This window comes from Coffea eugenioides, chromosome 2 (assembly GCF_003713205.1).
Source record: "Coffea eugenioides isolate CCC68of chromosome 2, Ceug_1.0, whole genome shotgun sequence".
Classification (NCBI taxonomy): domain Eukaryota; kingdom Viridiplantae; phylum Streptophyta; class Magnoliopsida; order Gentianales; family Rubiaceae; genus Coffea; species Coffea eugenioides.
The window spans coordinates 20,181,047-20,205,802 of NC_040036.1; the positions used below are offsets into that span (position 1 = coordinate 20,181,047).

At 36.4% G+C, this 24,756-nt stretch overlaps 4 protein-coding genes across 6 annotated transcripts; 2 read left to right on the forward strand and 2 right to left on the reverse strand.

Annotated features, from left to right (window-relative positions):
* Window positions 1-3,402: 3,402 nt before the first annotated feature.
* On the forward strand, window positions 3,403-5,957 carry LOC113761240 (putative ribosome biogenesis protein slx9-like). Of its 2 annotated transcripts, none has more exons than XM_027304128.1 (5): window positions 3,403-3,606; window positions 3,716-3,777; window positions 4,308-4,357; window positions 5,061-5,200; window positions 5,283-5,957. In XM_027304128.1, exons 1-5 carry the CDS (start codon window positions 3,587-3,589, stop codon window positions 5,485-5,487), a joined length of 477 nt encoding a protein of 158 aa, XP_027159929.1. In that variant the 5' UTR covers window positions 3,403-3,586; the 3' UTR covers window positions 5,488-5,957. The 2 variants fall into 2 exon arrangements, with proteins under 2 accessions (XP_027159929.1, XP_027159930.1); XM_027304129.1 differs by having other exon boundaries at window positions 5,064-5,200.
* A 146-nt stretch (window positions 5,958-6,103) lies between these two features.
* LOC113761241 (stress enhanced protein 1, chloroplastic) lies at window positions 6,104-8,412 on the reverse strand. Of its 2 annotated transcripts, none has more exons than XM_027304132.1 (4): window positions 8,231-8,412; window positions 7,986-8,087; window positions 6,931-7,106; window positions 6,104-6,320 (listed from the first exon to the last, which is right to left on the reverse strand). In XM_027304132.1, exons 1-4 carry the CDS (start codon window positions 8,274-8,276, stop codon window positions 6,216-6,218), a joined length of 429 nt encoding a protein of 142 aa, XP_027159933.1. In that variant the 5' UTR covers window positions 8,277-8,412; the 3' UTR covers window positions 6,104-6,215. The 2 variants fall into 2 exon arrangements, with proteins under 2 accessions (XP_027159933.1, XP_027159931.1); XM_027304130.1 differs by having other exon boundaries at window positions 6,931-7,109; window positions 8,231-8,411.
* Window positions 8,413-10,905: 2,493 nt separating this feature from the next.
* LOC113764039 (sodium/proton antiporter 2) lies at window positions 10,906-17,664 on the forward strand. The gene is made up of 10 exons (XM_027308076.1): window positions 10,906-11,288; window positions 12,129-12,290; window positions 12,394-12,522; window positions 13,413-13,589; window positions 13,724-13,830; window positions 14,461-14,581; window positions 14,938-14,999; window positions 15,117-15,413; window positions 16,817-17,111; window positions 17,235-17,664. Exons 1-10 carry the CDS (start codon window positions 10,992-10,994, stop codon window positions 17,349-17,351), a joined length of 1,764 nt encoding a protein of 587 aa, XP_027163877.1. The 5' UTR covers window positions 10,906-10,991; the 3' UTR covers window positions 17,352-17,664.
* A 114-nt stretch (window positions 17,665-17,778) lies between these two features.
* LOC113764037 (D-3-phosphoglycerate dehydrogenase 1, chloroplastic-like) lies at window positions 17,779-22,133 on the reverse strand. The gene is made up of 5 exons (XM_027308075.1): window positions 21,347-22,133; window positions 19,711-20,087; window positions 19,515-19,625; window positions 19,338-19,433; window positions 17,779-18,620 (listed from the first exon to the last, which is right to left on the reverse strand). Exons 1-5 carry the CDS (start codon window positions 21,897-21,899, stop codon window positions 17,949-17,951), a joined length of 1,809 nt encoding a protein of 602 aa, XP_027163876.1. The 5' UTR covers window positions 21,900-22,133; the 3' UTR covers window positions 17,779-17,948.
* Window positions 22,134-24,756: the final 2,623 nt, after the last annotated feature.

Here is a 24,756-nt window from a genome sequence, read left to right on the forward strand (position 1 = left end):
GTTTAGCAAGTCAACTGTCAAAGAAGTAGTAATTGAGTAGAGTACAGATAACAAACTTGAGACATGGAAACTAAAAATAAAAAATAAAAAAATAAAAAATTCTGTATAGTCGTAGGAACTATTGGATTTAATGTATTTACCATATCCATCAAGTACTTTCACATTTTCGTGAGGTAGCAGAAGCATTGTAATGCACAATCCTATTGAAATGAATTTTAACTAGAGATTTATCCCAAGTTTTATGAAGAGCAGATGAGGAATTATGAGAGTTAGCATGGCGGCTAATCAATGCGGATTTCAATATAGAATCAGGAAACTTAAAAACGAAATGTAATTGTTTAAGGATGCGGAAATGATGGTCCTGCATGGGCTAGTTTTGTGTTTAAACAGATGTCTAGCTGTTCAGGAAAGGTGCTTAGTTCGTGTTTATTTGTCTTGTTTTATATATGCTTCAGCAGAAAGCTTTTTGGAGCTCAGTACAGCAATTTTTTTTAGAGCTTAGTACAGCGTAGAGTCAGCCGAAAGCAATTAAATTTTATACCACACGAACATCAACCACTGTTTAAATGCAGGAAAAAACAGTTGGCAAAGATGCTTTAACCTAACCCTCTTCAATAATTAATGAGCAAGTTCAATGATTATGTCCCACAAGATTGGCGGCACATCTCTAAACTAAATGAGGGTGCTCACCTCGGCAGTACCTTGCGGCCGAGGTGACCTCGTTTCGTCTCCTACACGAGCGCAGTCATTCCCCGATCCGGACCCTGATCTCGGCTCGGTCCATGGTCTCCTACTTGGGTGACCTCTGCACCCCGGGCTACCACCTCAGCTGCACGCTGATGATGTCAAACCCCCCTGACAGCATCAGAGACCAGTGCTTTATCTGAAAAGCACTGATACTCTTAATGGCCACTACACAAGACTCCCCGTCACCCTGTCCAGGCGGCTACAGTGTCAGAATCAGACCTCCTGACAAGGAGCAGAGCAGTAATGGCAGGACATGGGTCCCACCGGCATAAGACCTTCGTCCTACCATCCGCTCCTGCTCTATAAATACCCCTCATGTACACCCAACAAGTAAGCATACTGTTTATTTGACAACACTATTGCTTTTCTCTCGTTTTCATACTAACTTGATCGTCGGAGTGATCCCAGGGGAGAAGCCCCGCCATTCACTTCGGACAAGAGGATACACCTCACCTCACTTCATCTCAGAGGAGCCTGATTCGGGTCGGTTCAACTACCCACCAAAAATCACCTCTTCACTAAACACATCATCAATTATCAAAAATCAGAAAGGGATGGTCCGTCCGCAAACTTCTTCCTTTGCTGAAGCCCTGATCACAGATCGACAATGGTCCGTGATACAAACAATTTCCATTTGACCAAGATTTACCTTTCTTCTACCAAAATTGTCCTTCTCTTCCCCTTTCTTGTCACAACTGCAAATCTTTTATCTGTCAATGGAGGCCAACGATAAGGGATTGAGAATGGTCCATCATTTGCCATTCGTCGTTTTTCAACAAGATAATCATTGGGATATCAATATCATAGGCCTAATGATTTTGCTTCCAATTAATCATTAAGATTATTAAGATAAAGGAGGAATACTATTGGGCCACTTTCAATATTAACAAATACGTCATCGCGTGCTCCAGCACATTAAATTGTTTATTAGTTGCCTGATGAGTTAATGAATCTACAATATAGTCATCTCAAAAATCTGCATTACACCATATTTTCGGTTGATTTCTTAGTCGTTACCTGCATAAAGAGAAATTATTCTCTCGGATTACAATGCACATGCATGGTTCCATCATCCACTTGGATATTTGCAGAGTAAATTAAATTAAATTAAATAAAAAAAGAGAGGAGGTTTGCACGAAGCAAAATATCAAACTTACAATTAGATTTGGAATCGAGAGCTTTCAAGACTTGTACATGGAATTTGACCTAATCGAGTTATTCAAGCCACTTGAATTTAGATTGAGTTTGACTAACGTGAGCTCGAGCTAAAATGCGAGCCCATTCAACTAGTTGAATTGCTCAAACTTGATTGAGTTCGATCAATACGATCTTGAATTTGAGTTTCGATCGAGTAAACTTGTAAATAGTTTAATTAAGCTCAAGTTATTCGCACCCCCTACTATTACTACTACAGTAGTACATTGTGGTCACGATTGAAGAAATAATAGTTTTGCTTTCATTTGCCAAACGGTGCTTTAGTTGATTTGTATACATTGAAACATTCTTCGTCATTGAAAAACTTATGAAAGGTATGGTGCTCATGAACTTTAAATTCTTTTGATGTCAAAATATAATTAACAAAAAAATATGCGTTTGGACAGAAGATTATTCAGAAATTTTTAAAAAATAATTATCATAATAATTTTTTGATATGATGTACATGAGATAAAAATGTGGTTGACAATATTAAAAAAAAGTGACACTTTTTCACTGTCTCTCTATCTCTCTCTCTCTGTTTTTTTTTTACGAGACACTTTTTCAATGAGCTCAAAAAAAACAGACACTTTTTCACTGTCAGAATTAGAAAAATTGTTTGCAATCATGGAGTATGGAGCCTAAGCTAGAGTATTGCCACTGAAGACTTATCTAGTGGAGTGGGAGAGTACTGGACGACAGGCCCAAGCAATTGTAGAGTCTTATCGCATGAACCCACCGTCCCATTCTGTAATCCAAGCCATTTCTTTAGCCCAACACCAACACGTGGGCAGCGGCCCACAAAGTGTCCCACAAATGGCACCCACTTTCACGCTCGGCTTCCTACTGCCTCTGGAGTAGGGATGCACGCGAGTCGAGTCATAATCGAGTAGCTTGCGAATAGATCGGTCAACGGTTTGGCTTGAACTCGGGTTGACTGAGTTCGAGCCGAGCCGAGCCGAGTCTCAAGCTACTCGATTGTCATTCAAGTCGAGTTTCGAGTCAATATTTTGAGGCTCGAGACTTGTCGAGCTACTCGTCGAGTCGGGGATATTTAAATAATATATTTATAATTTAAATAATATATATATTATAATTATAAAATGACCATTATGGGTATAAGTTTTACGAAATTTATAATAAACTTTTTTTTATAATAAAATTTCATAATGGCAAAAAAGTAATAACATAATTGTAAAAAGACCTAAAAAGAAAAAATGTCTAAAAAAGGAAGAAAAGATGAAAGTGTATCAAAAAATTTGATTAGACTCGACTTGATAAGGCTTGACTAAAGGTCGAGTTTTATCGAATCGAGTTTCGAGTTTAAAGCGAGTTTCTCGATTCAAGTTTCGAGTATCGATTTTTTGTACTCGATCTAGCTCGAGCCTAGGTATATATGAGTCGAGTGGAGCTCAAGTATTGGAGCTTGACTTGGCTCGATTACATCCCTAGCCAGTCTGGAGTTGGCTCTTTCCGAAGTTTCACATCGCTGAACCAGTTTTCTGGGGAAAAGCTCCGGTTTCATATTGGAGTCGTTATTACTGAAATCCAAACCCCTTTGTTTAGGTTTTTTTTGTTCCCCTAAAACTTTTTCACAATCTCCCAAAGACAAAAGTTCCACATTCAGAGGCGGATTGTCCAGATCATGGGGAAACCTAGCTCGGGGTATGCTTCTCCAAGACGACTTAATTATTTACTTCTTATTTTGGGTTAAATATTTCACTGCTCATGTCTTTATTTGTAATTGTTGCTTTATGCGAACGTGTTTGTTCAGAACTGAGGCGAAAACCACTCGTGCTGAACGCAAATTCGAGAAGAAAGTGCAGTTTTATTCCAGTACGCTTCCTTTGTGAACTTTACTTGCTGTTACGTATTTTTTTAAAGTCAATTAACTGATTAACTCTGAGTTTGTTATAGAGTTTAAAGGATTTATGCATTTCTTCCAGTAAATTTTATTATAGTGGCGCTCTTTCGTAAATTTTTGCTTTTGGTAGTAAACCACCGATCAGGAAGATACTTGGAATCCTTTTTCCTCCATAATTTACCAAAGTTTCAATATTTTTCTGTCCTTGGGCTAGTCTTCTGCCAAGAATCTGAGGTGTTGGGTTTGGAATGTCGAGAAAAGGGGGTGGCGGAAGTTGGTTCTTGGGGGTATATCGAGGTGTAAAGATAGTTATCTGAAGCTTTCATTGTAAGAGAGAGGATCCTTTGGAGCTTTCGCAACTTGATGTTTGCCGATGTTAACTTGCAAGTCTGTTTGGTAGTTGGATGCTTTCTTGTTTTGCGTTTTCTGTCCGTCTGAGATGTCAAATCTCTGATTCTTTTTGTTTCTTTTTCTTTTGGTTTTTCTGGAATTTTCATTGCAGAGGTCAGAGATACAGTTGCTTCCTTAACAGCCCAAAAAGCCATTACCAAGGTAGAGAACTTTTCACTGGCTTTCTGAATGCTTGTTTTCAAAAATGGCTTTGTCAGATTTTAACTAAGATTGTAGCTGCCATTAATATTCTCCAACAAGTTTATACTAGGACTTTTGAGTTATGAAGGAAGATAGTTTATTCTTCGGAAGTAGTGTTCTTTTGCTTGTGCTATTCTTGGACAATAATTTCTGCATCATCATGGAAACTGTCACCAGTGATTTTGAGCCAACTTTCTGTTTGGGACTCTGCTGTTTGAATTATTAGTGCTAATCCATAAGGTTTTCCATGGGATGTTGTCGGGATAGATTTCTCGAGCACTACTTTTCCTTCTTTGTCAGAGCATACTAGATAAATGAACTAACTTGCACAGAATTAAATGGGATCAAAGGAGTTGAGACTCTGGAATTCATTTCAATGTAGACAAACTGCACACAAACTGCAACATAGTGCAGTTTGTCTACATTGAAATGAATTCCAGAGTCTCAACATAGTGTTTTTCAAAAAAAAAAAAAAAAAAAAAACTGCAGCATAGTGAACCAATAGTTGCAGAAGGAGTGAAACGATGTTGTTAGTTGTGCCAATATCCACAATCTCCCTGCTAATATTGACCAGTGACAAAAACTTGTACAATTAACTCTTTTTTGCTACTACTTTTTAGATTCTTCTTTGAAAGATATGTGATGTGCTGTTCTGATATATTAGAAGAAGACAAGGAGTCGACAAAAGAAACTAAAGGCATATGACTTTTCCTCCCTCACTGAGTTTCTTCCCGAGTTGAAAACTCCTCAGCAAAGATCTCCCCTTCCATCAAAGCTTAACAGCAAAACCAGGCAAAATCTAGTGTGAGCACTTGACTATTGTCAACAGTGTTTTGGTTTAACCATGTTGTGTGTACTGCTAATTCAAACATGTGTAAATATGTAGGTTGAAGGAGGGAAATCAGTTGAAGACAGTTCTTAATCATCCTGCTTTCCAGTCAGATCCATTAGGATCCATCCATCAACATCTCCAAAATACACAGCCTCTTGCTGATAAGAAACCTAAACCGAAGTACAATAAGAGTGAAAGCAAGGAAGCAAAACGGAAACGATCTAAAGCTTCAAGAGGGCCGCAACAAATGGAAGTTTGAATTGCCGTGTGGGCGTTTTACTTTTATGTTCCATTGCAATTTTTTCAATGGCATTTACTGGGTCGAAAATGTGGAGTGAAAGTACTTCCCTCAAAGGATAGATGTTCGAAGCTAATTTATTATATCTCTTTTCTCGTTCGAGGAGATTGCATGGAGCTGGACCGAGCTGCTTCTCCTGCACCTGTGTGACTTGAACATTAAGATCTGCATGTGCTGACTAGACTTAGAAGAAGTAATACTGCAGATCAGGATAAAGGTCTTCACAACTTCCTGCTGCGTTGTTTGTAGTTTCTCTAAAGCTAAATTTTGGCTGACTGTTTTTTAACCTGATCAACATTAGCCAATGTAGATGTGTAAGACTTACATTTATCCGGTGAAACAATTTTGATGTTAAGGTTTGGCATGTGTGGAGACACATCATATGTGAATTTAACATAAAAGTACACCATTTGAGAGTATTGGTTTGCCAATAAGTCTAGTCTAACCAATAATTACTTGGAAGTCAGTAATGTGAATGCTCATCCTTTCTTCCTTCAAATTAGTTGAATATATGTCAAGGTGATTGCTGATACTCATATCTAGTGGGCAGTTTAGATTGTTTTGTTGTCTGGTTCAATAGTTCAAAAAGTAATTCAGATGAACCTTGTGGGAGTAAGAATAGGACAACGTGTATATCAGCAGATTGTGTTCTCATATTACAATTGAGCTGCAGGTACACAAAACTTTTTTTAACTCTTGGAGGCAGATTGGAAGATAAAAACTGCTGTAAGAACACCCACTAATGCTGTAACTGCCAATGCCACCGTTGGCAGGGGAGCTGTCAGACCAAAATTCTGCAAATGAAATTACGATGGATTAGCGAAAATGAAAAGACTCTGCTTAAATACATGGAGAAAATTTAATTCCTTGGCTTAATTATTTACTTCGAGTTTGTGACCGGTAAAACCTAACAAAAGCATGCTGTAAGAGAATTCTAATGTTAACAGCTTTTTGGGGCGATCTTGAATGATGAAAATGGCTGGGAGATACCTAGACTATGGGTGTACATCATTGCTAATTGATTTGGTCAAAACTTGTTTGATGCATCTTTACTTTTTTGCACCGTAACAAATTAACTAGGCACCCGCAAAAATTATTGGTTAGCACTAAACTCTCATGAAGGCTGCCTACTTGATCTTTACGGATAAAGAGTTGTTGCACCATTAAATAAAATCTTACTAGTAAATAAAGTATCATGCGAAGTGGATAAAACATCAGTAATTCTGATGGAGTTTGCACGTTAAAGCTTTTAACAAGAACAAGAAGAAAGCAAACATCACGAGACTAAATACCGACAAAAATTTGTATTGTAGTCTTTTTTTTTTGGTTGTGGATTAGTGGTTTTAACAGTTCTGTTATCAGGCATGTATGTATCAAGAAAAGCAAAAGTGCAGAGTGTCAAACCTCCAGAAGTCCTTTGCCTGTTCCTATTTCAACACTAATAGCCGCTGCAAAGCCAACCATTGCAAATCGACCAAGCCACACATCAACGCTGTTGCCCCCTTTGGCACCCTGCTCACATTTTATTGACACTGAAGTAGCTTTGCTTGCAGCTTTTGTTGAATAAGAAGATCTCTGAACTGCTGGAAACAGAAACGAGGATACCATCTTATGAATTTCCTTAGATAGGGGACAAAGGGGGGAAAAATTGGTTTCTAAATCTTACAGCAATAGCTAAACGCGAAGAAACGCAAATCTTAATTTGCTCTTTCTTATTTGCCTCTCAGCATTCCAAGCAGAAAAACAACTTAGGTGCTGACATACTTGAAAACAAAACAGAACTCGCAAAGCATACGTAATTTAGGTAGAAATGAGACACATTATAAAGGAAAAAAAAGAAAAAAAGAAATTCTTATCCTTATAACAGAGTTGGCTCCATGTTATTTTGGCATTCCAACATTAGATAACCATCATCATAGCTAGTGAGCATAAGACTAAACTGAAAGGAAACATCATTAGGATGACAATTGATTCGTGTCAGACGGATAAGAGTGCATAAATTAAAAGGCCTTGAAGTGCTGAAGATTTGAGTAGCACATTACAATGTAAAGAGCAGCAGTGCGAGAAAAGTTTTAGCAATTTAGCATGCCAATTGCCAAGCGAAAGCGAAGGTACAGACTACCATCTCAGATGACTGATGAGGAAATTTGACTCAATGTCCTAACTTGCATTTCCAGTTGCTCACAAGCCTAAGGTTGAATTATAGTAATTATAGTTGTTTTTACTCCACATAATATATGCACTACAAGATAAATATTTAATCAGAGAGTGCAGACTAATCTTCAAGAATTTTGTAAACAACAAAAGCATAAAATCTGTTTGACCCTCATCCACAAGCTAATTAATAGTACTTCTTCTAACCATCCATCTCCCCCCCAACCCCAACCCCAACCCCAACCAAAAACAAAAAACCAAAATAAAAATAAAAATAAAAAGCGAGTGAAAGGTATTCAACATACGAAGAGGAGAGCCGGAAGCGAAGGTGGTTCCAAATTTAGCAACACCACTGATAGGAATTCGAGCAGCAGATGAAATCCTTACTGGGTTTGAGACACAAACATCTGTAGAAACGTGAATTCCGTCACATCAGGAACTATAAATCACATGAAGTTTCATTCACAAGCCGTCGTGTAAAATAAATGAACAAGTTAAAAAAAAAACAAAAACAAAAACAAAATAGAGGAGTGGATAGATGAGCTGAAACCTCTAACGGAAGTGTAAAGACAATTGGAGACTTGAGCCAAAGCCATTCTGAGATGGGACGCTATTGAAAAAAGGGTGCTTCAATTACTACTATGTACGTGTTCTTCCTCGAAGCAGCTTGAATAACTGGTGCTGCTGCTTCCCCAGGTTTTGGATTGATAAGAAAAGGCCGTGAATTTAATATTGCTGTTAATGTATATGAGGAGGAAAGGCAGCAGGTACCACACGTGTCATATCCATATACAGCTTGAGGAAGCGAGTGGAATAAATGTATTAGATCAGCTTCTTTTTTTTCTTTTTTTTTTTTTATAAGTGAAAGTTGTTGGATTTTTAACTTATACTTCCTCCGCCTCTATAGTCCAATTCATCCTTTCCTTCCTTCAAAAAAACCTCATCCTTTCCTCATGTCACAATCAAAGAAATGTAGAATATTTTTTTCTATAAGATCCCTTGGCCGAGGAAATGAATTATTTTAATCTCCATTTACGTGCGTATATTCCCCACAAGTGTGTATTTACTGAAATATAAGGGAAAAAATGCAGAAATTATGACGTAAGAAGTGACGGGATTGAAATTAAAAATTGCTTTTGTGTTCCGCAATTAAAAGTAAATTCCACTAAAATATTATCAAACTAAAATTGGCTACACAAAACGTTCTTATTAATGTTTAATTTATAATGTCAACATAAAAGAAAATAATTAAAATTATAACATAAAAAACCTTGAGTTACAAAATTTTGTAACTCAAAATTTTTTAACCATTTTAGAGAAAATAGTTTGTTTAACCATTTTTGAACCTTGAGTTACAAATTTTTTTCTCAAAAATTTTAATTTTGTAGGGAGAAGAGTTTGTTTTTTATTTTGTTAATTGTTAGTTTTTTTTAGAGAGAATGGTTTGGTTTTTATGTTATAATTTTATCTTTTCTTTTTGTGTTGGTTTAATATCATTTTTTCAAAAAAAAAAGTTTTTTTTTGGATGAAAGGGTTTGTTTTTTATGTTATAATTTTTATTTTTTTTATGCTGATTTGATGTCATGTGCATATCAGGTATAAGTAGAATTGGAAGGAACTGAGGTGATGTGTTTAATTTTATGCCTAAAATTGATTTATTCTAGGACTAATTTGCCTCATTTTGAGGGCGTGGAGAACTAATTTGCTTCATTATAAAAAGTAAGGGACAAAAATGGTTTTCTCTTCCAAAGTATGAGGGACGAAATAGGTTATTTTTCCAAGAATTAAAGTAATATGTAGTCAATCCCTCCAATATTTGTGTGTTTTACAATTATACTCACTTTGTCAAATAAAAATAGACTTACTTTCTTTTTGTATTAGTCTCAATTTATAGGACTATATTTTTTAAAGGCTCGTTATCTTGTTGATTTACTAATATGTTCATATTTAATGTGCATTGTTTTCTGCAAATATTCAACTCTAATGGTTAATTATTCTAATAGGAGGAATAAACACAACACTAAAAACTATATATCTACCATATATCGAGTCAATTATTGTAGCATTGATTAGATTGAATCTTGCATTGAAAAAATAAAGGATTTTTTTTAACGGGTACTCAATGAGCACTTGTTAATATAATTAAATTTTATCTAATTTATCATGTATATACACACACTAATAATTATAATCTTTCCTTGGATTTATACACTTTTTCTAATTAATCTTACATTTCTAAAAACTAACATTTGAAGTATATCTTAATGCATGCCCAACGAGCATCTATTAAACAGACCTAAAAGTAAATAGTATTTAGTTTCGAATCAACAATACAAATCATCTACTTTGGATGAGTCATTTAATATTGATAAGGGATATGTTAGGAAAATAGTAAATAAAATTTTTTTGAAGAAAAAAATAGCAATTAGTTGAACAATAATAATTTATACTTCTTAATGTGTGTGAAATAGGAAGTTGGCCTATCCCATCTTTATGAACGGCGGGAATAATATGTTACTTCCGTACCAGTTTCTTAACTAATTATAATCATTAATACAAAAATTGAATAGAGTTTATGGATTATGCAAGTGACGCTTTACAGTCACAGCTTATATAATTTTGTTTTTATATGTGCTCTTATTTCAGGTAAAGTGATTTTGTAATCTGAAGAATAAAACGACGGAAAAAGAAGAAGTAAAGTTAGTAGCAGTACTTCCTCAACAAACGAAGTACCAACTAAATATATAGAAATGTGCCCCACCCCCGGGCCAGAGCAGGTGATAGTAGCCTAATTAGGTGAGTATCACTGCAAAGGTTCAAATCCTGGGTGCAACGGTCGGTGATGTTGGACAGCCTATCCCGACCCGCAAAGAAATAGTTGGGTCGTACACTAAAATATAATGCACGACACCAGATACCTCTGTGTTGACCAAAAAAACAAAAAAAAAATAAATATAGAAATGTCAAAAACACTAAAATATAGTGCACTTAAAAATAGTACAGTTTTTACCAATTACAATTGTGAAAAATTATTTAAAGTTAATTATCAACCTTTAGAGAAAAAAAAAATTGGCTGATTTTTATAAAGCCAAAATTACCCTTTAGAATGTTTTTGAACTTTATACATTTACAATTCAGACCTTTTTATTTAGTACTATTTACTACTTTATGTTTGTTTTGGTACCACCATATCCCCTGCTACAAAATAGCGGAGTTTCCAAAAGGCCGAAGCTATAGCTTAGCTGTTCCTAGCTCCCTCACTTCCGCCGAGTTATCCATCACCCTCCTCTGTGAATCTGATCCTTCCTCTCATGTATACTCTGCTGTCCATCAGAAGCAGCCATTTTTCCCCTTCTCATAATTTCAACAAAAACCATGACCACCATTCCCACCACCACCCTTTGGGATTCTCTGCACCTCTCTCCCTTAAATCCGGGCAACCTTATGTAGGTCAATCTTATACTATAAGACCTAGAGATTATGGCCCAAAAATTTTGCACCGAAGTGGAGTCCTGGTCAGAGCTGAAGACGAAGCCAGAGACCTTTCTTCTTCCTCGTCGACACAACAACGGCAGCCACAGACCCATTCTGAGAAACAGCAGCTTCAGGTCCAATATTATCTCCTTTTCTCAATATTTTCAAGTACGATGAAATTTGGTGGTCCCTGAATAATCCAAGCTCTGGTTGGTTTCCTGAGATGTGTGCACCTGCTGTTAATTAGTGTCTCCTGACGGGCTTTAATTTTATGAATACGTAATAGTGCTTTTTTTTAATTTTTTTTTGGGTAGGTAAGATTTTATTAATACCCAAGAACATACAAGATACAAGGGGCATACCCCAGTTATGACCAATCAACAAAGTCACAATTGCAACAAAACGTCCCTCATGGGTAAACATACAACAACAACAACAAGGTTAAACATCCTACACCTTAAATAGAAACATGTATGATACTCCGCTGTTGACAAATCATTTGGAAAAATAAGCTCTGGCAGGTTCCAATTCCTTTGTAGTTGCCTATTTGAGTTTGTTCTCTTCAAGTTCCGTAGGGAAAACAATTTACATCTTACCAATTCAAAAATCTCCTTATGAATAGTTACAGCATCTCTGGATTCATTCTTCAAGAGTCTGCAGTTCCTCTCTCGCCAAACTAAAATACATGGGAAAATCAACAGCAGGATGCTGTGGAGATTATATCTACTCGAGTCCATGCTCGTTTATACACTTCTTGCCCAGTGTACAGAAATTGCAACGGTTGACTCGAATTAGAAAATTAAAGACTCGAATTAGAAAATTAAAGAGCCGAGTGACCAATTATGCAAAGACCGCCCCAACTTTAAATAGGCCAAAATGTGAAAGCAAAGATATGGAGTAATTTGCTTCTGCACACTGTATAGCCATTTCTGGTTAAAAACTAGCGTATATTTATTGAGATCAATTTCTGTCAGGAACTTTATTCATCATCCAGAGAATGTGATCCGCTGTGTTCAGTTGATGAAACGAGCTCACAAGACCACCCAAAGACAGATTTTTTGAAAGCACTTGCGATTTTGGCAGCAGCTGGGACGGGGACATTGGCAATAAATCACTCCTGGGTTGCTGCGAATCAGGTGCCTCGTCATTTTGGTTGATTCTTGTAATAATTCTTGTGTTGTTAGAAACAAATGAGCCATAAAAACATTTTCCATGGTTTGATGACGTACCATGATTCAGGACCTTGCCATGGCATTGTTATTTGGAATAGGGTATGCTGGGATAATATTTGAAGAATCTCTGGCATTCAACAAAAGCGGAGTTGGACTTTTGTTGGCAGTCAGCTTATGGGTGATAAGAAGCATTGGGGTAAGAATTACACCAAACCATTATCTTAGAGGGTGTTTTTTCCCTGCATATTTCATCACTTGAATGGCAGAAGGAAAATGAAATAACCAATTGCAGTTGTTTACAATGCCATTTTAAGACCCTCAAATTTTGTCACATACAGCTGTACTCAATCAGTTTAATTTGAAAAAAAGGAAAGTGTTGTAATCCATTTCTTCTCCTCCTTTGAACTTTTCCCTCGGGAAAAAAGGAAATCTCTTCACTTAAACAGTCTGCATCTGCAAGACTAATGTAAGGTAGTGTTGTCTTTTGAATTTTTCATGTTTTTATTTTCTATATACTGATTTTCAGTTCTTTACATTTTCCGGGATGGTACAAGTATTTCAAAAATATGAAGGTTTATCATCTTATCCTAGGATGTATCTGGTTTATTATTGAAAAAGTAACTGAAAATTTTTGGATGCTATATAAACAGGAAAAGGCTCTATTAAGAGCATGGACTTCTATAAGCATCAATGTTCCATGTCCGTAGTTCATGAAATAACTGTGTGAGGCAAGAATTCTGAAACTGATGATAAAGAAATCTGTTAGCTAGTCATTGCATATGGGTGTTCTTTAAAGTTTATACTTCATTGAGACAGGTTACCAAACTCATTTGGGAAATGTAAAAGCATTTTTAACTTCAGTTTTGCCTCTCAACCTGTTTAGTATAAGTTTATCTTCTTTCCGTTGATTAGTTACAGTCACTTTATTAGTGGTAATCATAGAAGGAATATTGCGCTTTTCTTTAATGATTCTACTACTAGATTCCCTTTATATCACTGCCCCAGGGTCCTAACAAGGTCTTTTTCCACTCTCATTACCTGTTAAATTCTGCATGTTGGTTATGTATATCAACTGTTCATATGCAGGCTCCTTCCACAGATATAGCTGTTTCACAGTTATCACATGCGTCTGCTGAAGTCAGTGAAATTGTGTTTTTCTTGCTTGGTGCAATGACAATTGTGGAGATAGTTGATGCTCATCAAGGATTTAAGTTGGTAACAGATAATATTACCACTCGCAAGCCAAAAGTTCTGCTCTGGGTGGTTAGTGTTCTATGAGGTTGTTTTCTATAAATTTTGTTACTATAACTATGGTAGATGACAGGAATAAAACATGATGCATCTGTTTTTTTGTTACCTATGTTCTAAATTGGGTGCTTTTTGATGGATGATCACAGATAGGTTTTGCTACTTTTTGTCTCAGTTCAGTCCTCGATAACCTGACATCCACAATTGTGATGGTCTCCTTATTGAGAAAATTAGTACCTTCATCAGAATATAGGAAGTAAGTATTCACTTGCTAGAATTATGCAACGTTGATCTTCTCATTCATTTGAAGCAGCTTGAATGACTCCTATTCAGAACTACAAATCAGTGCATGCTTTCCCTGTTCAGGAAAACTTGGATGTGATTGACAGGGAAAATATAATGCTGAAGAAGAATCTATAAAATATTGTTAGATGAATTTGAACTTGAATTTTAGTTGTAAGGAATATCTTGACAGTTGATTACAAGTTAAAGTTACATCATTGTCCTTACTCGTTATGCTTTGTGTCTAAAGATCATTGCAGCTAATAAGCAATACATCATTTTTGGAATATTGAGATTTGGTGGATTTTCAGCTTAATGGTCGAGTGGTCAAGTTCCTTCGCAATTTTTTATTTCTATTTTGTCCAGTTGAAATGTTTCATCTTTTTAGAAGAGATTGGGGGTTTACTGTTACTATTAGTAGGTGAACAAGTAGGGTCCAATCTTTGTGCTAAAGAAGAGTTAGAAAATTTTGTTCTGATGGAAACAAAAGAATTTTATTGCTTTTGCTTTTAGAAAACTAACAGTTCTATGCTATTCCTTTTCAGATTTCCTGACCTTGTACTTCCACAGAGCTTATTTAATTCATGGCGGATTTGAATTTCAGGCTTCTGGGTGCTGTTGTGGTCATAGCAGCAAATGCTGGTGGAGCATGGACTCCTATTGGTGATGTGACCACTACCATGTTGTGGATACATGGTCAAATATCAACACTGCCAACGATGAAGGTCTGGTTATGCTTCCAGCTAATTGATTTCTTAACTAGTTCTCATTTAAAAATAAAGGACCTCATGATGGTGGGAGGTTTAGCGTGGATCTGTATTGGTTTTCTAAAATTATCAGAGGGGGACATAAACCTTCCCCCTTTTAGATTCTTGATTTGATAAAAAGATATCCATTCGCCAGACCCTCCTGGTAGTAAACTGCATAATGGAATTTAGAGAAAAACAACTGTACTTCTAATTTTGGGTGGAAATTCCAAAATAATTCACTTATCTTTTTGTTCTGTGAAGTCTCATGCAAAGTTGCTGCTCTTTTGCTTCGTAGATTGCACGCACCATAAGTTTCATTTATTTGCTCTCAGGACTTGATTGTGCCTTCAGCTGTTTCTCTGGCTGTCCCCTTGGCTCTTATGTCTCTTACAAGGTACCTAGGTAGCTTGAAAATAGCAAAGTTGAGAAATTTGCATACTATAAGTGTGGTAAGAACTTCAAATTTGTATTGACAGATGGTAATCATATAAGCTTTATTTTCCTTCAACAGCGAAGTTAATGGAAAAGGACAGAACTTGCCCAATGTTTTGTCTTCGGAACAGACGGCTCCTCGAGGAAAGCTTGTTTTTTCTGTGGGAATTGGTGCTTTAGTTTCTGTCCCAGTGTTCAAAGCTGTAACTGGTTTACCTCCTTACATGGGTATGCTGCTTGGACTGGGAGTTCTTTGGATTTTAACAGATGCTATTCATTATGGTGAATCAGAAAGATTGAAAGTACCACAAGCTTTATCAAGAATCGATACTCAAGGAGTTCTATTTTTTCTGGGGATACTTTTGTCTGTCAGCAGGTATACATTGTGACCACTCTATTGGTTTTAATGTCAATTGAGAATTTACTGATGTTTCTTCTAATTCAGACGTGTTTCCTCTTCTTTACCATTCTTGCTTCAGTTACTTCCCATAAACCTCTGTTTTATTTGAATGGCTTTGTGATGTTACAACTCTGACAGATGTCTATCTAAATTTTGCTGAGTGCAAATTCTTATTTCCTGTACTTTTTCTTTTGTGAGTTTGTCATTCCCTGATTTTGGGTCTAAATCAATTGATCATCAATTCAATGTAGGCATGATTTTCTATTTCTTAGCGCAGAGAAAGTATGGAACTAAAATCTCATTTTTCACGTGTCTTAAAGAAAATCATGCTTGTAATCCAGAAAAAAGCTTTAGCGTGTAAGTGGAGAATATTTCCTATTCTAACGCTAAATGTTAACTTCAGTGGTGATGTGTGATTGAGTTCTACTTAACCTGGTACTAAAATCTCATTTTTCATGTGTCTTAAAGAAAATCATTTTAGTAATTGTTAAAAAAAAATGCTCTATTGTATAAGTGGAGAAGGTTTCCTATTCTAACGCTAAAATTTCAATTCAGTATGATGTGTAATTGAGTTCTACTTAACTAATTTTAAGCTAGTGAGATCTTCTTGTTCCTCTTCCATTTAATTAAGCTACCAGTTTCTCCTTTTGATGTGCACTTACTTGATCATATGTCCTTAGAGTAGACCTATTTCTGGTAGATGCTTTACACTTCTACTTTATATCTAGCTGCTGTTCAACTCTATAGGAACTGAAAAGTAATCCTTTTGCTTTGTAAGGCCTAAGGTTGTTAATTTCGTTTTATTCACCACTCCTGTATATTTGTGATTGAACTATAAATTCGTGCTTCTGTGGGAGATGATTACTTCAGTTTAGAATGATTATTGGAGTTCTATCAGGCCTCTTTAATGTCTCAAACAGTAACTTGAGAGCTTTTAATAGCAGCCCAATGAAAACATATTTGAGGCTATCTTTTACCGTGTGGTATTAATGATAGTCCTATAAGTGAAGATTAGCTGGTAAGCTTATTCATGTCTGTATATTTCTTTGTTTCCTTGGGTGCTGCTTCTTATACTTTGGTGTTGCCTTCCCACCCCGGAAGCAGAATTTTTATGACTATGAGTTGTTCATCAGTAGTGGAACATCCTTATCGGAGCATGGTGGCATCTTTAGGTGCTTTTCTTAGTTTGGATAGAGTGAAACCATCATAATATTAACCAAATTGGTCAAATTGATTGTGGTGGAGGAAGTCAGCTGTTCTTTTGATAAGAAATCTACCATCCGTTCTTAAGATGACTGCGCTAAATTTATCTTTTCAATTATTTTGATTGCAGCAAACTTTATTTAGTTATTTATTTATTTTGGTGGTTGTAACTACAGCTTGGAGGCAGCAGGTATTTTGCGGGAATTGGCAAATTACCTTGATGCCAATATACCAAACGTTGAATTAATTGCAAGTGCAATAGGAGTTGTGTCAGCAGTCATAGACAATGTTCCACTGGTTGCAGCAACGATGGGAATGTACGATCTGTCTTCATTTCCTCAAGATTCCAAGTTCTGGCAACTAGTGGCATATTGTGCTGGTACAGGTGGATCCATGCTAATCATTGGTTCTGCTGCTGGGGTTGCATTCATGGGAATGGAGAAGGTGGACTTCTTTTGGTACCTCCGCAAGGTACATACTGCTCCAGGATTATTTTGTTCTTTTTAATCATATATAGCAAAAAAAAAAGTTTGTTTAATTCATAATAAAATCCAGATTTATGTATTTGTTAATTTCCTCGTTTCTTTTATGCAGGTAAGTGGTTTTGCTTTTGCTGGTTATGCCGCGGGCATTGCTGCATATCTAGCAGTTCATAATCTCAGCTTCTCTCTTCCAACTCTGGCTCAGTTTCCGCTCCTTTCCCATTCATAATTGCAAGACTTTGTTGAAGGTGCCAAGAAATATATTCCCCCAGAAAGGGGCAATCTATATACTACAAATGCGGGCAGGAAGTTGGTTCAGACTGAAGATATTATGTATTGGACCTTTAAACGCATGCAGGTATAGGAGGATAAAGTCAAATTTTTAACAATAGATTGATGAAGAGCCGGTCCTAGTCCCTTAAAAAGTTACGGTGATGCCGGGAATGAAAGAATTTAAGTTGTTTCTTGTTTCAGTATGTATCTTCTCCATTACCCGCCACAGTAATTCCAATCAGAGATTGGTGTCTTCAAGTTTTCCGATACTTGACGTGACTACCGTTTATACTAACTTTCCTGCAATACTAACTGGTCCTAACTAGCAAAATATAGGTTGAAATATACCAGAAAAATTCAGCTTTTACTATAAGAAAGCAGAGTTGAAAGAATTACTAATTGACAGGAATGAAAATTAACCAACAGACCGTAGCATTTCAAAATTTGTCAGGTGACAACAGCAACTAAATGCATCACACAATCTCAAATCTAAAACTGAATTGTAGCCTTGCCAGTGGAAATTACAGTCAAAATCGGTGAGGCTAAAAACTAACTATAACTTAAGGTAAACAAACTCCTCAATCGCTGAGATTTCTCCAATCCTCTTTAATGATTCCTTGCTGGGTTGTTCATCTACTCCAATTGCCATTATAGCATGCTTTCTTGGAGCAACTCTTCCAACGCTCATAAAGCTAACGTTCACATTTTCCTCACCCAAAATGCTCCCAACCTTTCCAATCATTCCAGGTTGATCAACCTGTCTGCACAGAATGATACTGCCTTCCAAGCTGACATCCACTTCAAAAGATCCAACCTTTGTCAAATGAGGGATTCCATCTTTAACCCGTCCCTCCATTTTGATTTCCCCCGACTCAGAAATGGCACTGGCAAATTTTGATTCTACATTTGCGATTTGAACCTGGATGAACTCAAGCGGATTTTCAGGTGAACCATCCAGAAGAATTCGTTCTTCAGTTATACGGAGTCCTCTCTGTTTAGCAGTAAAATCTGCATTTACCAAGTTCACAAAAACATCGGAAATAGGTTCAATTAGACCCTTTGTAATCATGGCACGGAGTACCCTTGTGTCAAGATCATCAGGGGCTCTTGATGATGCATAAGTGACTTTCACATTTTTCACCCCACTTCCTCCTGCTACTAATTGGACAGCCAGTCTTCCAAGTTTTTCAGCTAGTACAACAAACGGCTTCAGCTCCGTTAAGACCTGCAGGCAGGTAATCAATAAGATCAATCTAATTGTTTCCATTTCTTACTTAAATTATAGGGAAAAAGGAAAACTAAGGTAGAAAAAAGAGTTGGAGAGAGATCTATGAATGAAGCTATAATTAAAATTGAAACAAAGAGCTGGTCACTAGAGAAACAACTCACTGCACAGAATTTGTAGAACCTAAAAAGCCAGTCCAATCATTAGAAAAATCATTTTGCGTTCTTGATGTTTTCTAGCGCAACATATTGATCACCTTGAATTAATCAAGGGACAAAACACAAAAGAAAGAAGAAGCATGATAAGAACTTCATACAAATTGAAGCCTTCCTATTAAGAATGTAAAAATTCCTAAATTGACAACATGTTTCCCTCAAGTTCAAATCCCATACCAGAATTGGATCAGGATGAGTAGCTGGTCCATTTCTTAGCAAGCAGGGACAAAATGAGTGGACAAAGAGCAGCTCACTTAAGTGGTTTCAGAAACCAAATCCACGCAGGAAACCCTAAAAACGAAACTTTTGGGTGCAAAGTAGCCCAATATCCGAAGAGGCTAGATTTCATCAAAGACTAAGAAGAGAAAAGGGAAGACAAATCTCTGATGATATGCAGAACTAAATAATACTCAATTGAAGGCACAAGAATACGAATCTCTAAATAAACTTACAGATGAAAAACTAAAGATAATACAAGTAAATAAGTATTCTTATATGATACCTCAGCAGGAACCATGGGTGCATTAACAGCAGTAGCAGCAAGCTCCCCTTTCAATGCTCCAACAACAGCTTCAGCTATTTCAATGGCCACTCCTTCCTGCAAACCATATTTAAGAACTTTAACCAGTATGTTTAAGGACAACAAAAAGCAAGATCTGATTTTACATAACAAGCATACCTGAGCTTCCATAGTGCTGGCACCTAGATGCGGAGTCACAGTTACATTCTCATGTTGCACCAACTTGCTGTCCTTTGAAGGTGGCTCCTCAATGAAAACATCAAGAGCTGCCTGATATACAATACATGCAAAAAATAACAATAATTTTCTTGCACATTATAAACTGATTTGAATGTCAAAGATCAAAAGCACGAACCTGAGCCACTATGCCTGCATCCAGCGCTTTCACTAGTGCATCCTCATCAATTACTCCTCCACGAGCAACATTTACAATCCGCACCCCTTTCTTCATCTTTGCAAAATTTTCATCATTAAGAATCTTAGAAGTGGCAGGAGTAAGGGGCATATGCAGTGAAATGAAATCTGCGGTTGCGATGGCTTCATCAAAGCTCACAAGATCAACTCCTACAGCACGGGCACGATCTGCTGCGGCATATGGATCATGAGCAATAACATACATGCCGAGTCCCTTTGCTCGCCTAGCAACTTCAGACCCGACCTTTCCAAACCCCATTACAGCAAGTGTCTTGCCAACAAGTGACACACCAACATATTTGTTCCTCTGCCATTTCCCTACATATATTAAATTCTAATTAATTAAGATCTAATATTCACTTTACAAAAAGACCATATATGTCTGAGTACCTATTCAGCATGAATCTCTAGTCTAATAACAGTCAATATATCCTGAATGCAAAACAACAGTTTCTCACCAAGGTATCATTCCAAACTTAATTTAATGACTTAACAACCATAAACTACAGTTCTATGTAGAACAACAAGCAGATTAGCCATGCAAGCGTATTTAAAAGAGTAGACAAAAGATGCTACTCATGAATGATGCCAGTCCAAACATCATTTCAGATCTGGAGTGAACAAATCAACTAGAAAAACAATCATAAGAAATCAGGGTAAAAATTTTTTTTTAAAAAAAAAAGCAAAGGAAAATGTTGAACAAAACATGCTTTTCTTTTTCATCAGACTTTCTAGTTTCTAGAGGTCGAAGGGCATTTATAAAGGTTTTAGTTTCACATCGCAATTACAAAGAGAACAAAAAACAAGGAACTCCTCTAATCACGTAAAATCTGGTAAATCATAATGATTTGTATTCTTTTTATGCTAAGAACATTATGTATTACGGAATCAGAGGAGGTGACTATTGCCAGAAGAGTTGCCTAACAAGAGAAAAGTAGTTATCGATGGCAGGCGGACAGAGCAACGGGAAACAGTAAATTTCATATGATCTCCAAGTTATACTAAGCAAAAACTTTTAGAAAGGCAACATAGAACTATTGCACTTGTAATTTGCCCTTCTGCGATGCGGAATTACAAAGACCGTCACCGCCTCCACTTTTCCCAGATTTTACTCGACCCTTACATTAATAGCGCTAACCTTATTGCGGAGACTAGTGATAGACATAAACTTTCAAAATTCAATAAAAATCTTTCACTAGACTGCTTTTGCAGCCCATCCCTCTGGGGCCCCGACCGCGCCGGGGGGTGGGGGGGGGGGATGGGGAGGGAAGGGAAGAAGAAAAACTAACCTTCTGGGTAAAAGTGTTCCGCTAGAAAACGTGAAATTTTTAAGCACCATCCAATTGCTTTTCCATTACTTTCCTCTTAATAGAATAATATTTCATGGCATAAAGCAATCAGATCTGATAAAATTCCACGGTATCAGCACAAACAGCTTGTATGCAATCAAAATTAGAAGCTTGACGAAGGAAAATGTTATTCAGCATAGACCATACGAACCATTCGAACAAGATCCAACGAGCAAAATTTGTAGAAAACATTTATACTGATAAAAGCAAGCATTGATAGACGCTAACCAGCTTTGATGGAGGCATCGGCTTGAGCAACGTTACGAGCCATGGCAGTTAGCAGCGCGATCCCATGCTCTGCCGCGGCGACAGTGTTAGCGGTTGGAGCATTAACGACAAGGCATCCATGCTCGGTGGCAGCGGCCAGATCCACGTTATCAATCCCCACGCCAGCTCGTCCGACGACCTTAAGCCTTCCATCGGAGGACTCAAAAACCTCACGAGTGACCTTGGTTCCACTGCGAACAATCAACGCATCGCAAAGCGAGATCTTGGTGCAAAGCTCTTCCGGACTCAAATTATAGGAGCAGTCGACGTTGGCGAAGTCCTTCAAGAGATTGATTCCAGCTTCGCCGAGCTTTTCCGCAACCAGGACGGTAGGTTTGGCGTCCATAGCGAAAACCACGAGCCTGGGGGAGTGGCGATGGTTGCTGCCGCAGCCACGGAGGGAGATGGCGGCTAAGGCGGAGGGAAGTGGAAGCTGGTTCTTCCATGAAAGTTTAGACGAGGGCGAGGATTTTGAGATGAAAAGGCTCGTCGAGGAAGCTGAAGCCGTCGCCATTACAGAAAAATCAGATTCGAAATCTTTTCCCTTTCCTTTCTGGGAATTGATGATGGTTGGTACGAAATCGCGCAGCAGGGGAGTGGGGTGGCGGCCGGGGAATTGGAAAATGAGACGTCTTTATAGTGGTATCCGTGGAAGTCGGGGCTGGGGTGACGCAAGTGTTAGTAAGGGAGTGAGTGAGCTCTGAGCAGGATAGGAGATTGTGATTTGAGATGGAGGTACGGATTTGGCACGCGCCTCAGTTTTGGGAGGGAAATTCGGTCAAAATGGAAGGGAGGGTGACCTGCACGGATATTCGTGAGTGTGGCATGTAAAATTGTAAATTGGATTGTAGTACTTTCTCTCCTTGATTTTTACAATTCGTCGATGGATTCTTGTAGCTCGCTTTGAGAGAGTGGAAATTGGAAAGTAGGTCCGCAATGCCTAAATGTTATGGTAGTAGGTGAGGCCAAAAAATGGTAAATGGATTAATGCCAACTTTCTCTTGGTCCTTGCTTTCCCCTCGTACCCTTCTTTTTTTTTTTTTTTTTTAGTAGTAGCATATTCCCTATTTGACCTTCTTTGATCCAACTAGGAGGTTGTAAAACTGCCGTGGTTTTGCGCATATTATATGCTCAGGATTATGTTTGATTATGTTAAAAATAGATTTAAATGTACAAGTGTGTGTTTGTTTTTCCGGATTAAATAGTAGGAGAATATTTTAGAGATTTAAAAAGATGATTGTTTATTGTGAAAATAATTTCAATTTATAATGGATATCTAATCTATATCTATATAGATTTGAGAAGGGATTTTTAGCAATAAACCTCCACACACCTTCCCGCTCTCAATTTCATTTTTCTAGCATTTCACATTTAATTTATTTCATAAAATATATCATGTCCACGTTTGAAACACACACTCATGTTTCTATCAAACAAGAATTATACTCCAACTAACACTCCTCTCTTCACACACCTTACCACTCCAATTAATACTCCTCCAATTAGTAATTACATTTCGATTAAAACTCCTCCAACCTAGTAATAAGAGATAACAAAAAATAATTTCACCAAAAACCGCAATTTACCATCTCTTTCAACTTTTTTCTGATATCGATCTTAACCCTAAACTTAATTTGCAATCACATCTACGTTAAAAATTCTCTTAATTAATTAATTAATGAACAATTATCTACATATTATTTTGAATTAATGATTGTAATCTATACGTTTTTTGAATGGTTTTAGGTTAAGTGTCTGTTTGATAACATAAAAAAGTGCTGAAGCTGAATTCATTCAGACATTCAGATGTTTTGGGTGTTTGATAAATAAAAATTTTTCTGCTGAACTTATTAAGTGGTGCTAAATTTGTATGTATTCTTTTCAGCACAAGAATCGTAACTGAATGCTTAATTTGATAAGAATCAAGAGATTTACTTCAACTACTTTATCTTATCTACCAAATCTATTCTTATTTGTTAATTACATTCAAAATCCTTATCTAATTAAACAACCTAATATTCTCTATCCAAAATTCTTATCTAATTAAACAACCTGACATTCTTTGTCTAATGGCTTTCTACTTCTATTTTTTCCCTATTTAATGATTTTTTTACAATTTCTCAATACTACTCACATCTGTCTACTCCTTATCTTTTTCCATATTACTACTCTTTCATAATTTTATCATTTTTTTCCTCTCAATTTTTTTATTGCTACCGTACTCACCGATCTCAAATTCATTATTTCCAAGGCAGCGTCAACATTTTTCCATTGAAGTAATTAAATTTCTATATAATTTGGTGTGAATTTAAAACTTGTTTATTGCAGCTTTCTTTTGCTTATATTTGGACTTTTCTTATCAAACTCTGATTTAAAAATATATTTGCACCGATATTTGGACTTTTCCATAATATATTTCTTCTTTTATATTACTTGATTTAAAAATAAATATTGTCATTTTCATAGCTAACAATTTTAAGCTAATTAAATCATAGGTTCTATTTTCCTTTTGGATTAAAAGATAGAAGGGCAAAATTGTACAATTTAGCTTATTAAGTATTAAGTTATAAATGTTTATCAAACAGTATAAATATGTTCAGCATTAAGATTCAGATATTCATATATCTCTTTTCAGTACTTAATATTCAGCAAATTAATTGTTTCAGTATTCAGAATTCAGAATTCAGATTCAGTTTTATCAAACGGAGCCTAAATATTTTAGGATACTTTCTTACATTCAAAGCGTTAACATGGACAATATGTTTCATGAGTTATGCAAAAAATTGTGGACAATTGTATCAATCTCATTTTTCAAAAATGGTGTGTATTCATTGTAATGACGTAGTTGACACTATTGTCAGATAATTATTTTCATATATCTTTAATTTTAATTACATTTTTTTATTGTATATCACACTTTCTTCTTAACAAATACAATGTTAACATACAAGTTAGAGATTCCAGTGGTAATCTATACCTCACTCTTCAAGACAAGCACGCACGATTCATATTTCGGTGTGATGATTCTTATCTTAGAGATTTAAAAGGGAAAGTATAATTTATTTATACACATATATATTTTTATACAATATTATTTACAAACTTTCTCAAACAAATGATAATTTTGAATTCCATATGCTCTTTAATTGTTAAGAAAATTGAGGTACATTGTTTGACGAACACATTAATTTATGCAAAAATCGTGCATTCTCATTTATAGTACGGACTCCACAAAATTCAACATAATTAATTAAACCTCCAATACTGGCATTCATACCCAGAGTTGATTGGTATGAAGAATGTTTCCACCTTCATAGAAGATTATCAAATTGAATACAAAATATTTGTAAGTATTTCATTTACTTATCAAA